The 15,257-nt window shown below is 34.4% G+C and overlaps 1 protein-coding gene across 1 annotated transcript in view; it reads right to left on the bottom strand.

Annotated features, from left to right (window-relative positions):
* The window catches only part of Gtf2a1l (general transcription factor IIA subunit 1 like), a 63,914-nt gene that overhangs the window by 31,187 nt on the left and 17,470 nt on the right, over positions 1-15,257 (bottom strand). The window contains exons 4-6 of the mRNA XM_074049016.1: positions 5,832-5,887; positions 3,298-3,382; positions 1,726-2,321 (exon numbers count right to left, since the gene is read on the bottom strand). Of these exons, the coding sequence (XP_073905117.1) occupies positions 1,726-2,321; positions 3,298-3,382; positions 5,832-5,887 (737 nt within the window). The remainder of the gene's footprint in view (positions 1-1,725; positions 2,322-3,297; positions 3,383-5,831; positions 5,888-15,257) is intronic.

Here is a 15,257-nt window from a genome sequence, read left to right as displayed (position 1 = left end):
TCAGCCATCTGGAGGACAGCTGGACTCGCACGTTTTTTTCAAAATTAGATCAGCAGAAACTTCCCATGTTGCTAACTATTTAAAAGTATCCTACAGTAAACAAATAGAGAGATCTTTTATAAAACAAATACTATTGTGTGTTTGGTTCTGTGTTTTAGATATAGACCTATTTTGAAATTAATGAAAAGTTACCATTATACTATAACCATAAAATATAATTGCACTGATCTAAAGCTTGCTATGGTACCAGAAACTAAGTCCTCTATATATGTCATATCTGATCGTTCCAAAATTATGAGGTTGGTTTTATGCCCAGTTTCTAAACTATAACTGAATTTCAGACAGTAACATGACACAATTTGCTTATAAATAGTGAAGCTGGAATTTGGACCCATTGTGGCTTCAAAGCAACACTAGATTAGGTGATTAATACCCCTTACCTAATCTATTTTCCCATATCAGAGAAAGTATGTGATGACATCTGGTAAGTAACAGAGTAAAGCCTCAACTTCTCACACCAAAAAATCTGCAAATTCATATAAAATCCAGGAGGAAAATGCATCAACAGTACTAAGTGAGGAAGAGACATTTTAAATTTACAGTATTTTTACCTCAAAAGCCAATAATGCATATATTTACTTCCTAAATTGTATATATTATGGGAAAAATATCATGAAAAAATACTCAAGAAACACATTTTAATCTTAATGCTTTATAGCAAAACTAAGAACAGACTTGCTAAAAGCAAGAGCAACTTTCATCAAACATCTCATTCTAAATAAGATCAAACAGCTTCTGGCAGTCTTTAGTCATTAGAAACTCTCAAAATAGTTTCTGATAGTTTGTTCATGGTCCTTCACTATATCCTGTGTCTTTCTTTCCTCTACCTAGGAAATCTTAAAATATTCCAAAACTAAAACGTCAAGGTGGTACTTAACATCCATTGCTCCAGATTTGTACAGTGGCTCTGGAGGATGGCCTAAAACATTAGCTATAGCATAACCCTTTGTCAAATGACACTAACTTGCACTAAATTGTATAAACTGAATTAGCCATAAGACATAGTTCATGTTAGTAAAAAGGGAATGCCATATTGCTTTTAATTTTTTCATCCAAAATGCTCCATCAGTCTTGTTTCCCTTACTATGACTTCCTTGGAAATGAATAACCCAGATTTACTTTCAGTATGGAAAGTTAATTAGAATCTTTCTTTTTTTAAGTGATTTGAATTCCAAAGGAAATTAAGTAAAACTACTTACAAGCATGCAGAAACAAAATTACTAGCAAGATAATTCCTTGTGCAGGGAAAACTTTCATAGGTGAGTTTAAAAACATTAGGTAAAATAAGAAAAGAAAATACTTTGTCTTTTCTAAGTATGACAATGAATTCTCTCAAAACATTAAATTACTAGGAAGGATTTCTAGATCTTTTAAATTTTGTCTTCAGACAAAAAAGATACCAATTCTCACAATGTAAGAAGGAGGCAAAGTAGAATAAAACAAATTATTTTCTTGAGACAAGTATTCTGATTCATCAATTGAAACAAAAATTTTAGAAATGCTCAATATTAATACTTTCAGAACTAACAGCTATACTTAAAACAACAACAGATAATTTTCTAAGGGAAAAACAAAACATTGATTAATCTTACAGCTCAGAAAATCTTATCACTGTCCACTGTCTCTCTATTCTCTAATACCGAGAAGCTGAACATAGAACTATACCTTCTCTGGTACAGGTAGGCGGCTGGGTTCTTCCATTTTTCTTGGTTGCTTTACAGAATCACACCCATACATCCTATTTTTAAGACCATAAGGCTGTGTGTCAGTCACATGGTGGTAGGGGACTCCCTGAGGGGCCATGGACAGAGGCCCCCCATGCAGATTTTGGGTTATGCTGGCTGAAACACTGGGCACTGGCTCCACCTTGCATTCTGGGTGAGAGACTTGTGGAGGAAATCCAACACCTGGAAGACTAACATACTGAGGATGAGGGCTTTCCTGCTGACTCAACAAAGCTTCAGACATGATTTTATGTTCATTTCCAGGAGATATAAGTATGTTACTGGTGGCGTTTTCTAATTGTTTCCTATCCACTGGCACAGAGTGTAGAAGTGTGGGTTGCTGCAGCACAGTTTCTATTCTTTGTGCGTTTTCAGTAGTTGCTTGAAGAGAACATGGATTCAGTCGAGGAACACTGGTCTGTATTACTGAAGGCTGCCCAAGCTGGTGAAATATCTGCTGAATTGGAGGCTGAAGAATACTTGCTCTTCCAGAAGTCTGTGTCACCATAATTGGTACATTGACTTTATAAAGGTGACCTTTAAAAGGAGAAAACAAAACTAAGGATAATAGGATTCTTATTTCCTTAAAAAATAAGAACCTACCCCCAACAGACTGGGAGGAAATATCCCAATAAGTCAATAGTGGTTATCTCCACGAGTTTTTTTTTTTTATTCTTCAGATATTTTGTATTTTCTACAATATTTTTCAAAGTATACTGGTTTTGCTTTAACTCTAGCATTTTTCCATTATTACTTTTATGACACATTTTGAGATGAATACAGGCCACCAATATTTAAACTGTGGCCCCCTCACATTGTTTGATAAATAAATGTTATCAACCCACCGTGGAATTTTAACAAATATAATCATGTAACTGTATTTCAAATGCTTAAGATACACACTACAAGACAGGGCTATCCAAAGAAAGTATTTAATAATTTCCACAGTTATCAAATGTCTTCTCTCTTTCCTTTAAAATAACACTAAAAAGAAGAAAAAGGAATTTATTTTTGAGCATTGAGTTAGGTGCTTTACTTAAATTTTACAACCCAAAAACAGGTCTTAGCATCTTTCAAATCAAGACAGTGCTGCACAGCAGAGGCTGGTTAACCTGCAAACTTCCAGATGTCCTTTCCTACTAAGCCATGTGACTGTGAGTAAGAGAGGAGGCAAGGGTGAACAACCTAATTTTTAGTCTTAATTAGTGCTATCAGTAACTTAATTACTTATTTGATAAAATTTAGTAACTGACTTGGGGAAAAAATATACAAAGCATCTTCTACAATGTTTGGAAAGAGAACTGGGAAAGAATTATAGGAAAAGTTTAGTACAGTGTATTTTGTGGTAGGCTGCTTCCATAACTATAACCACCAGGTATTTTTACTTCTAAAATAGGTTTTATTAAATGTTCCTATAATTTCTGGTGTAAAATTTTTTTAAAAATTATGAAACGTAATGTCCAGAAGTTAGTACCAATGCTAAAAACAAAATATTCTTAGCATGCACTCTCACCAGATACAGTCTGTAGCGTCACACCTGCTGGCACGTGAACAGGATATCCAGGAAAGGCAAAGTTTGCACTGGAGTTTGAGGTACCCTAGAAATAAGGAATGGATATTAGGCACTTAGAAAAAGACCTTATATATGTTTTTTTTTCTCAGTCAAAAATCTGATTACATATGTACAGGAAAGCAATGCAAGTAAACTCCCTGTATAGCTGTCCTTATCTCAACTAGCAAAAACCCTTGGTCCCTATTATTGCTTACACTCTCTCTTCAACAAAATTAGAGATAAGGGCAAAATAGTTTCTGCCTGGTAGCGAGGGGATAGGGGGCAGGGGGAAGGGGGGAGAAATTACCCAAACATTGTATGCACATATGAATAAAAGAAAAAAAATCTGATTCCAATTGATAGGACTATAGTTCAGACACATTTAACATTAGGGCTGAGTTCTTTGAATAAAACAGCATTTTAATATTTAATTTAGACAATTTCTTTAAGGATCAAGAGGAATTCTGTTATGCAGTCATTCACAAGATGCCAGTAAGTCTGTATTTTAATAAAGTTATCTTAATTTTATTGCTCTTAAAAGTATAAAAACATTCATAGATTTTCAAGATATTTTGTAATAGTCATTACCATTATTATTCTAAAATAAAATTTAATATGATAAAAATTAAAAATATCAGATGTCTTTTTTTTCAAAAACAGAGGACAGGCAGGTAAAACGGTTTCTGTCTGGGAGCTGGTACCAATGAGAGGGGAAGGATATAAGGAAAGGGTATAGGAGGGTGAATACAATAGAAATATTATGTACTCATATATGAAAACAGAAAAATAAGACATGTTGAAACTGTTCTAAGAATGAAGTGGGGGGAGATAAAGGAGAATGATGAAGGAGATTAATTTAACTAAGATACATTGTAAGCACTTTTGTAAATGTCACAATGTACCCCAGAATAATAATATAATAAAAAACTAAAAACACTTTAGTTTCTATAAAACCAGTAAGCCTTAATGAATGAACACTCTCATAAAATTTGCCCAACATATAGCTTTGCCTGGACCATTTATTTCAAGGTGTCAAATATAAAAACCACAAATATAAAAACTGTTTATGTTTCTTCTAGATTCTAAATTGATATCTAATGATATTTTAAAATATATTATGATAATGCATAATTTATATGATTACATATAATTTTTATTTGGAATAAATAAATCCAGAGTTTTTAAATAAAAAAACACAAAACAAAAAATGTTTTGTCTACCAGATCTGCAAAAATTTTAAATATTGATAAGTAATACCCAGTGTCAGTGAGGACATGATAAAAATTGGTTCTCAGGCCACTCTATATAAATGCATACTGATACACTCCTTTGGAGGGATAATTTTGCAATATATACCAAAATTAAAAATTTGAATTGAATGATTGACCCAGAAATTCTACTTCTAGGAATTTATCCAATTATCACACAGACATATACAAGTACAATCAATGGAATGCTATATTGGGAAAAAGCTGGAAACAGATGTCCATCAACAAAGGTTGGTTACTTCAACTGATTTATCCACTAAGGCCACTCTGTATTTACTGGCATTAGTAAGGGAGGGAGGGATGAACAATAGGAAGAAGGAAACTAAAGAAAGTAAGAAGGAAAAGAGAAGGAGGGGGAAAAGGGGGGGGGAAGAAGGAAAGAAGGAAGGGAAGGAAAAAAATTACAGAAGCAGTAAAGAAAGCAATTCTACTTTTTATCCTGAAAAGTAAGGCAATGTTCATGTAGAAGTCTAGTGAATATACATCAAACAGTTACAAACAACCACCTTTAGGATATAGAACTGCAGGGCTCATTCACATTTTACTTTATAAATTTGTTTTTAGTTCTAATCAAGAAAAAAAGATATGTTCCTGAATCTCAAAAGCAGAACAATTTCATTGGTCTCCTTACAGAAGAAACAGAAATGACTGGCCCACTGAACCTTTAATCTAGAAAGGAGACTCAGGGGCAAAAAGCACCATGGAAAAAAAGTAAAACTGAAAAAGTGCTACTCTTCCCCCTGCTCAATTTTCTATTAATAAATTACAGTTTTATTTCCTCCTTCCAAGTACTAGAGGGGAAAATAAACTCTACTCCACAAAGGTAGAAAATGACCAAAATATTACACTTAAATAAAAAGGAAAACTGAGGTTGCTCAACTCTAAAAGAATAACAAATCAGAAAATGCATTATCAAAATTATCTATTCAAGAGATACCAGACAGGTAACATTATACAAGCGTCTTAAAACTCCCATACACTGTAATGTCAGAAACTTCCTAATCTCATAGGTACCACTGGAAAAAGGGACTAACAACTGCTCTGGAAGAGAGGAAAAGCTGGTAAGAAAACATTGATTCTGAATCTCCCGATATCAAAACTATCCCTGTCCCCCTATTCTTACCCTATCTTTCCCATTCAACTGGAGGATCAAGAATTACATCTATGCCCACCATTCACTGAAAGCAGAACACAGCTTTTCAAAGGTATTGGAAATAAGCTACATACCAATTCTGCTGTGGTAAAACTTGGAAGAGTTCCACCAGCAGGCATAACTAACGATGCTGCATAGAAAACAAAAGAAGTATTATACATTCATTAGAATTTACCAATTTAGTAAAATTCCTAGACATAGATTTTTTAAAAAATATATATTTTCAATCACTAATGTGCTAGACCATGGTGAACTTATAGAACATATGGATTCCAAGTGAGGAAGAAAGTAGTTATATTTTTTTTCTCTGGCAACTTTAAATAAAGACTTCACAACTAAATTACTTTAAGAACAGACTATGTCATTATAAACAGGCATACTGTACTTTAGAAATCCATAACAAAACATGTAGATTGTCTTTACTCTGTCAATGGAGCACTAAATCTCTATTACAACTTTTCATTGGGGAGAAAAAGTAATATTTGTTAAAACAGCACATTTCTAAAAGACTATACTATAAATCAAGAACATGTAACCCAACATAAATCCATTTTAAATTACATAGTTTCAAAAAAAAAAATCCCTTGGCAAAGAAACAGGTATAACTGCTAAGAAAAACAAATTCTCTGGAGAATTCCAACTCAACCTGAATTAAAGCTTTAATTCCATACAGTTTTCCTTTATTTTCATTAATTATGCTTTTATTTACAATGCAGCTATAAGGTTAGCCAACTGATTTTGAACCTAGCACTCAAAAATAAGTATAAGGACTAAATAAATAACTACAGTAGAAGTTTCTCAATTGATCAATACCACCATAAATCTTAAATGTTCAAGTTTATTTTATCTACCTGAACAGGATTGTTAGTATGTCATTTTTGCCTTTTCTTTAATAAAAAAAAGAACTTTTTAGTATACTATGGAGCCACATATATGTTAACATAATGTTTCTAATGACCTGTTTTTCACATACTACCTTAAGAAAAATTGCCCCCAAAGATCTGATTCTGATGATAGAATGCCCCTATCACATGCAATAAACAGCTCAAAGAGCAAATATTTTTCAAACTAACCATTCTTCCCACGTTCAGACAACAGAAGTTCAGATACAGATTGATGGTTAATGAAGCACAGAATTATTTTTATCCTCTGTTCATCTATGGCTCAGCTTATTAACAGGCATTCTTTTAGAAAAGTTAAACTAGAAAGAACTGGAGTGGCAGGAACACAAAGGAATTAGTCTTAATTAGCTGAAGTGAGCAAAGCTTAAGCTGCTATATCTTAAACCATAGCCTGAGAGGAAGCAAAAATCTGTTAACACAGTGTCTAAAACAATTAAATGAATTTCCTCAGGAAAAATAGCAACAATCCTTTTCTTTTAAATACCTTGTAATAGATCCTAAAAGATAATTCTCTATATTTAAAGAAATCAAATAGCTATAAAAGAGCTTTGAAACTTTTTTATAGACACCAGAATAAAAGCACCGAACTAACAGTTGATTAGTAAAGTTTCATGCAGTTCCTACCTAATTTTTGACACTAAATTCACAAGTTGAATGCCCCATTCATATACATTCACCAGTTATATGAATTATATATGCATGAAACACATTTTTAAAAAGTCAACATGGTTTTTATAACCAAGAAGTTGTAACTAAATGTGTTTTTGCTCAAACTGAAGGTACAATAATTTCAGATTTCATGTATATATTCTACAAATACTAAATTCAAGAACAATAAATTTTAAAATCCAACATTTAAGATTTTTGGCAATATAATTTAGAATAACAATTTAAGTTTATGAGTGTATTTTCTCCTACCCACCATTTAAAATTCTTTCATACATTATAGCAGCTACTTCCTAATTCTTGGTTCTGCTTTGAATCAGTCCAAATCTTAATACATAAGTCCCATGATTTAAAAATTCAGACTGACCAGGTCCTTCTTTGTAACAAATCATAAGCATATGGATATCTCCTGATGGTTCAACCTAATATTCTAACCCCCAAATCACCTGTAGAGCCAACCACATTTCTAAAATTTCCAACACATCTAAGCTCAAGGACAAACGGACATAGCATTTGTACCTACAGTTCAGGACACTCAGTGCTTAAAGAGGAAAGCCCTTACAAACTTCTCAGTGTTCCCGTTCTGCCTTTCTCCTTCTCCCACAATGACTGATACATTTTTAAAAACCCATGTGACATGAAGATCAATTAGCAGAAGCTGATTTGAAGTCCCCTAGAAATAAGGTGACTGTAATATAACTTCATATGCCAGATTGCACAAGACAGTACCAGCATACATCTGTTATTCTCAGGGAATTATCAGCAGAATCCATTTCTTTCTCTGAAGTAAATTATAAACACCTTAAGTATAGAGCAACAGTTCTCAGACTGCAATGTGAAAACCCCTGAGGGTTCCCGATACCTTAACGGGGTGTTCAAACCTATGTTTATAGCAATAAGGCAATGTATATCTTTTTTATTTATCATTAAATATGCTTGTCCTGTTTTGTTGATATTTGCCCTGATGATACAAAAGTGATAATAAATGGGCTAGGGGAACAACTCAAGTGGTAAAGCACCTGCTTAGCAAGCATGAGGTCTCAAGTTCATACTCTAGTACTACCAAAAGTAACGATGAATAAAATTTTAGGTGTCTCACCATGAGTTAAAGCAATAGCACCAAGCCTTGCTTATATCCACTGTGTTTTCCATGGCCACTCACTCACAAGGAGGATAGAGATGGGAAAAGAAGAAAAAACAGAAACAACAAAACCATTTCACATAAGAAAGTGCTTGGTACAACCCAAGAATTATTGATTCTTAGACTCAGAGCTCAAAGATAAAATAGAAATTAAAGAGAAAAAAGCAGAAGAATCTTAGTCAAACAACTCAAGAGCTGTGAAAGGAATATGCAAGAACTCAGCAACTCCATCAAAGCACCAAACCTGAGAATAAAGGTCAGTGAAGGAGAAGAGGTGCAAGCCAAGGAATATATAATATATTCAATAAAATAATAACGGATAATTTCTCAAATCTTGAGAAATTTTTGCCCATTCAGATACAGGAAGCCTCCAGGACACCAAACAGACTTGAGCAAAATAGAACCTCCCCATGGTATATTATCATTAAAACAACAAGCCACAGAGAATAGAGAAATAATATTAAAGGCTGTAAGAGAGAAAAAAGCAAATAACATATAACGGTAAACCCATCAAAATCACAGCAGATTTCTCAACGAAAACCTTAAAAGCAAGAAGGGCATAGAGAGAGGTATTTAGGGCACTGAATGAAAATAATTTCAGCCCTAGGATACTCTACCCAGCAAAACTATCATTCAAAATAGACAGAGCAATAAAAATCTTCCACAATAAACAGAAACTAAAGCAATATATAAACACCAAGCCACCACTACAGAAGATTCCACAAGGAATTCTGCATACAGAAGATGAAAGCAAACAAAACCACAGGAAGATGGGAAGTATTAAACCACAGAAGACAAGCAATCTGAGAGTAGCATTGACTGGGCTGCACACAATCAAATCCTTAAAACAAAAACAACTAAGTGGAAGGAATCACCATGTACCTATCAATACGAACACTGAATGTCAGTGGACTCAGCTCAGCCATCAAAAGACACCATTTGGCAAACTGGGTTAAAAAAGAAGATCCTACAATCTGTTGTTTACAAGAAACCCATCTTATTGACAGAAATAAACACTGGCTTAGGGTGAAAGGCTGCAAGAAGCTTTACCAAGCCAATGGCTCCCGAAAACAGGCATGAGTACCAATACTTAGACAAAGTAGACTTCAAACTTACATTAGTCAAACAAGACAAAAAAGGAGCCTTCACACTAATAACAGGGGCAACCCATCAAAAGTAAATAACAATTATCAACCTATATGCACCCAATGTCAGTGCACCCAATTTCATCAAACATTAAAGGACTTAAAAGCACATATAGACTCCAGTGCAGTGGTAGTGGGAGACTTATCACCCTCTATCACCAGTAGATATCTCATCCAAATGAAAAAAAATCAACAAAGAAATCCTAGAACTAAAGGACACCACAGATCAAATGGACCTAACTGATGTCTACAGAATATTTCATCTGACAACAGCACAATATACATTCTTCTCAACAGCCCATGGAACTTTCTCCAAAATAGACCATATCTTAGGGCACAAAGCAAGCTCACAAAATAGAAATAACCCCCCTGCATTCTATCTGATCACAATGCAATAAAACTAGAACTCAACAATGAAAACAACAGCAGAAAATATGAAAATAATTGGAGGCTGAATAACACATTGCTCAACATCAGTGAGTCATAGAAGAAATAAAAGGAAATAAAAAGGTTACTGGAAGTTAATGAAATGAAAACACCACCTACCAGAAACTGTGGGACACAGCAAAGGCAATCCTAAGAGGAAAGTTTATAGCCATAAGTGGGTATATTAAAAGAACAGAAAGATCTCAAATAAACAACCTAATGATATCTCAAACTCCTACAAAAACAAGAACAAGCAAAACCCAAAACAAACAGAAGGATAGAAATAATAAAAATAAGGGACAAAATTAATGAAATAGAGACCAAAAAAAAGAAAGAAAAGAATCAACAAAACAAAAAGCTGTTTCTTTGAAAAAATAAACAAGATTGACAAGCCCCTGGCAAATCTGAGTAAAATGAGGAAGGAAAAGACCCAAATTAGTAAAATCAGAAATGAAAAAGGGGAGATAACAACAAATACCAAAGAACTAGAGGGAATCATCAGAGACTACTTTGAGAACCTATATTCCAATAAATTGGAAAATCTTGAAGAAATGGACAAATTTCTAGATACTTATAACCACCCAAAACTGAATCTAGAGGATATTAACCACCTATACAGATCTGTAACACATAATGAAATTGAAGCAGCAATAGAGTCTCCTCAAAAAAGAAAAGTTCAGGACCTGATGGATTCTCTGCTAAAATCCATTAAAGAAAACTAATACCAACTCTCCTTAAACTTTTCCATGAAATAGAAAGGGAAGGAACACCGCCTAACTCATTCTATGAAGCCACTATTACACTCATCCCCAAACTGGACAAGGATACCTCCAAAAAGAAGACCACAGACCAATCTCCTGTAGTCCAGAAATCCTCAATAAAATAATGGCAACCCAAATCCAACAATATATCAGAAAGATCATTTGCCATGACCAAGTCAGGTTCATCCCAGGGATGCAGGGATGGTTCAACATACACAAATCAATAAGTGTAATATAGCACATTAATAGAAGAAAGACAAAAACCACTTGATTATCTCAATAGATGCAGAAAAAGCCTTTGATAAGATCCAACACCATTTCATGATAAAAGCTCTAAGAAAACTAGGAATAGAAGGAAAGTTCCTCAACATTATAAAGTCTATATATGACAAACCTATAGCCAACATAATACTTAATGGAGAAAAACTGAAACCATTTCCCCCAAAGTCAGGAACGAGACAAGGATGCCCACTCTCCCCTCTCCTATTCAACATACTCCTGGAATTCCTAGCCAGAGCAATAAGGCAAGAAGAAGAAATAAAAAGAATACAAATAGGTAAAGAAATAGTCAAAGTATTCCTATTTGCAGATGACATGATCCCATACCTCAAAGACCCAAAAAACTCCACCCAAAAACTCCTAGACACCATAAACAGCTTCAGCAATGTAGCAGGATACAAAAATCTGTAGCCTTTCTATACATCAACAATGAACAAATTAAGAAAGAATACAGGAAAACAATTCCATTTGCAATAGCCTCAAAAAAAAAAAAATCAAACCTAGGAAAAAACTTAACAAAGGATGTAAATGACCTCTATGAGGAGAGCTACAAACCACTGAAGAGACTGAAGAAGACTACAGAAGGTGGAAAGATCTCCCATGCTCATGGACTGGCAGAATCAAAATAGTAAAAATGGCTATACTACCAAAAGCAATCCACATGTTCAATGCAATTCCCATCAAAATCCCAATGACATTCATCACAGAGATTGAAAAATCTACCCTAAAGTTCATTTGGAAACACAAAAGACTGCAAATAGCCAAGGCAATACTGAGCAAAAAGAGCAATGTTGGAAGTATCACAATACCCAGCTTCAAACTATACTACAGAGCCATAGCAATAAAAACAGCATGGCACTGGCACAAAAATAGATATGAAGACCAGTGGAACAAAACAGAGGACCCAGATATGAATCCATGCAGCTATGCCCACCTTATTTTTGACAAAGGCGCCAAAAACAAAGGATGGAGAAAAAGACAACCACTTTTCCCAGCAACATTTGTTGAAGAGGCTATTTGCCTGCAGAAAACTGAAACTAGATCTATGCCTATCACCTTGTGCTATTATCAACTTGAAGTGGATTAAGGACTTTAATATCAGACCTGAAACCTTGCAGTTAGCACAGGCAAGAGCAGGGAATATTCTGGAAGCAATAAGTGCACACAAGGACTTCCTCAATAGAACTCAAGTGGCCCAGCAACAAAGAGAAAGGATAGACAAATGGGACTACGTGAAATTAAAAAGCTTCTGCACAACAAAAGAAATGGTCTTTAAATTGAAAAGAACACCCACAGAATGGTAGAAAATCTTTGCTAACTATACATCAGACAAGGCACTGATAAAAAGAATATATAAGAAGCTCAAAAAACTCCCAAAAAATCTAGAAGTAGGCAGCTGAACTAAACAGAACTTTTTCAAAGGAAGAAGTCCAAATGGTCAAAAAACACATGAAAAAATGCTCACCATCCCTGACCATAAAGGAAATGCAAGTCAAAACTACACTAAGATTCCACCTCACTCCTGTTAGAATAGCTATCATCAAGAGTACCACCAACAACAAATGTTCGTTAGGATGCGGGGAAAAAGAAACACACACACTGCTGGTGGAAATGTAAGCTAGTACAACCACTTTGAAAAACAATATGGAGGCTTCTAACTAAAACTAAACATAGATCTGCCATATGATCCAGCAACGCCATTCCTAGGGATATACCCAAAGGAATGCGACTCAGGTTATTACAAAGGCACCTGCACAACCATGTTTATTGCAGTACTATTTACAATAGCCAAGTTATGGAATCAGCTAAGATGCCCCACTACCGATGAATGGAATAAGAAAATGTATTTATACACAATGGAATTTTATTCAACCACAAAGAAGAATGAAATCTTGTCATTCGCAAGTAAATGGATGGAACTGGAGAAAATCACCTTAAGCAAAGTAAGTCAAGCTCAGAAGGCCAAAAATTGCATGTTCTCCCTCATATGCAGATTATAGACCTAAAACTAATGCAGTAATATCATTGGACACACACGGGAGGAATAGGGAAAGGGAAGGAAACCTAAAACTTCAATGTGGTTGATGTGCTCACTTAGAGGAGTAAATATAGTATTCTTAAACTAGCAGAGGCCACTATGGGAAGGGGAGCAGGAAGTAGAGAAGAGGTCTGGCAGAGATGAACCAATGTTAGTTGCAATACACAAGTGCATGGAAGCAATGCTAGGAATCTCTCTGTATAGCTATCTTTATCTCAAACTAGCAAAAACACTGTCTTTCTTATTATCTCTTGTTTTCTCTTCAACAAAAATCAGAGAACAAGAGGGAAGAACAGGTTCTGCCCAGAGGCCAGGTTAGGGGGGTGTAGGGCTGTGTGCGAAGGGGGGGGAGTGCCACAAACAATGTATACACATGTGAGTAAATGTAAAAATGATAAATAAAACAACAAAACAAAAAAGAAACAGCAGCAACAACTAAAGCATTTCATGTAAGAAGGTGCTTGGTATAATCTAAGAATTATTAATTATACTACATTCCAAGTAGCAAGTGTGCTTCTTCCTATAATATTCCATGAGATGAAATGGGAAGACTACATGAAGCATTCCTGCAGCACACAGAAGTATAATTTTCCAGTTACATATTTATGAAAGACTAAATTTTTTCATATATTTAACATTATAAAAAACAACATATTATAACAGATTGAATATAGAAGTAGATGAGAAATAGATTAAAATAGCGATTAAATAACTCCCAACAAGACATTATATTAAGTGAAATAAGCCAGAAAGACAAACACTGTGTATTCTTTCTCATACATGGAAGCTAAAAAAGTTGATCGGAATACAGAATAGTGATTTCTAGAGGTTGAGATGAGTAGCATCAATTGAGGGAGGGATAATGGATATTGAGGGAGGTGGTGGGATAATGGATACCAAAAACCAATTAGAAGGAAAAATTTGTAGTGTTCCACAGCATAGTGAGGCAACTGTAGTTCACAACTACCTGTTACATATTTTATGAAGAACTAGAAGATAGGAGTTCAAAAACCCCAAGCATAAACAAATAAGGAGAGGTAACTCTACCCTGACTCTATCAGCACATACTATATGCATGTGTTGAAATATCACTGTACCCTATAAATATGTACAATTATTAAAAAGTAAAAATATAACAAAATAAAAACCTCTCAAAGAAAAGTCCAAGATCAGATGACTTCATGACTGAATTCTACCAGTCAAACATAAATTAATAGTAATCCTTCTTAAACTCTTCCCCCAAAAAAAAAAGAGAGAGAACTAGAAGGGATATTTCTAAATATATTTTACAAGGCCACTATCATCTTGATACCAGGGCCAGACAAAGACACTTCAAGAAAAGAAAACTACATGCCAATGTCTCTGATTAATACTAATGCAAAAATCCTCAATAAAATACTAGCAACTGAATTCAACAATACATCAAAAAGATTACACATCACAATGAAGTAAAATTTATTCCTAGCATGCAAGGCTGGTTTAACAAAGACAAATCAATTTGATACATCATAGTAGCTGGGCATGGTTGCATACATCTTTAATTCTAGTACTTGTGAGGCAAAGGCAGGAGTCATGAGTTCAAAGTTAGCCTGGGCTGCACAGTGAGATTCTATTTCAAAATGAAAAAAATCACAAGAAAATGGCAGATAAAAACCACATGGTCATCTCAATTGATAGAGAAAAAAGCACTTAACAAAGTCCAATACACTTTCTTGATTAAAGAAATCTCTCAGATATAGAAGGAAATTTCTTCAACATAATGAAGGCTATCTATGGAAAACCCATGCCTAACATAATCAATAGGAAAAAGCTAGAAGTTTTCTCTCCTGGAGCTGGTGTTAAGGGTGCCCATTCCCATCACTTCTGTTCAACACAGCTAGAAGAACTAGCAAGAGAAAGAAAAAGAAACAAAAAGCATACAATCAGAAACAAAAAAGTTATCTCTATGATCCTATACATAGAAAACTCCAAAGACTCCACAAAAAAAAAATATAGATAGATAGATAGATACAGATTGAATAAGTGAGTTCAGTAAAGTTGTAAGGTACAAAATCAACACACAAAAATCAGTTGCATTTCTGTAAACAAATAGCAACCTACCTGAAAAAGAAATCAAGAAAATAATCCCAGTTATGTTAGTGT

The sequence above is a fragment of the Castor canadensis genome, chromosome 12, assembly GCF_047511655.1.
Source record: "Castor canadensis chromosome 12, mCasCan1.hap1v2, whole genome shotgun sequence".
In the NCBI taxonomy this organism is placed as follows: domain Eukaryota; kingdom Metazoa; phylum Chordata; class Mammalia; order Rodentia; family Castoridae; genus Castor; species Castor canadensis.
This window is presented reverse-complemented; position numbering and strand designations above follow the sequence as displayed.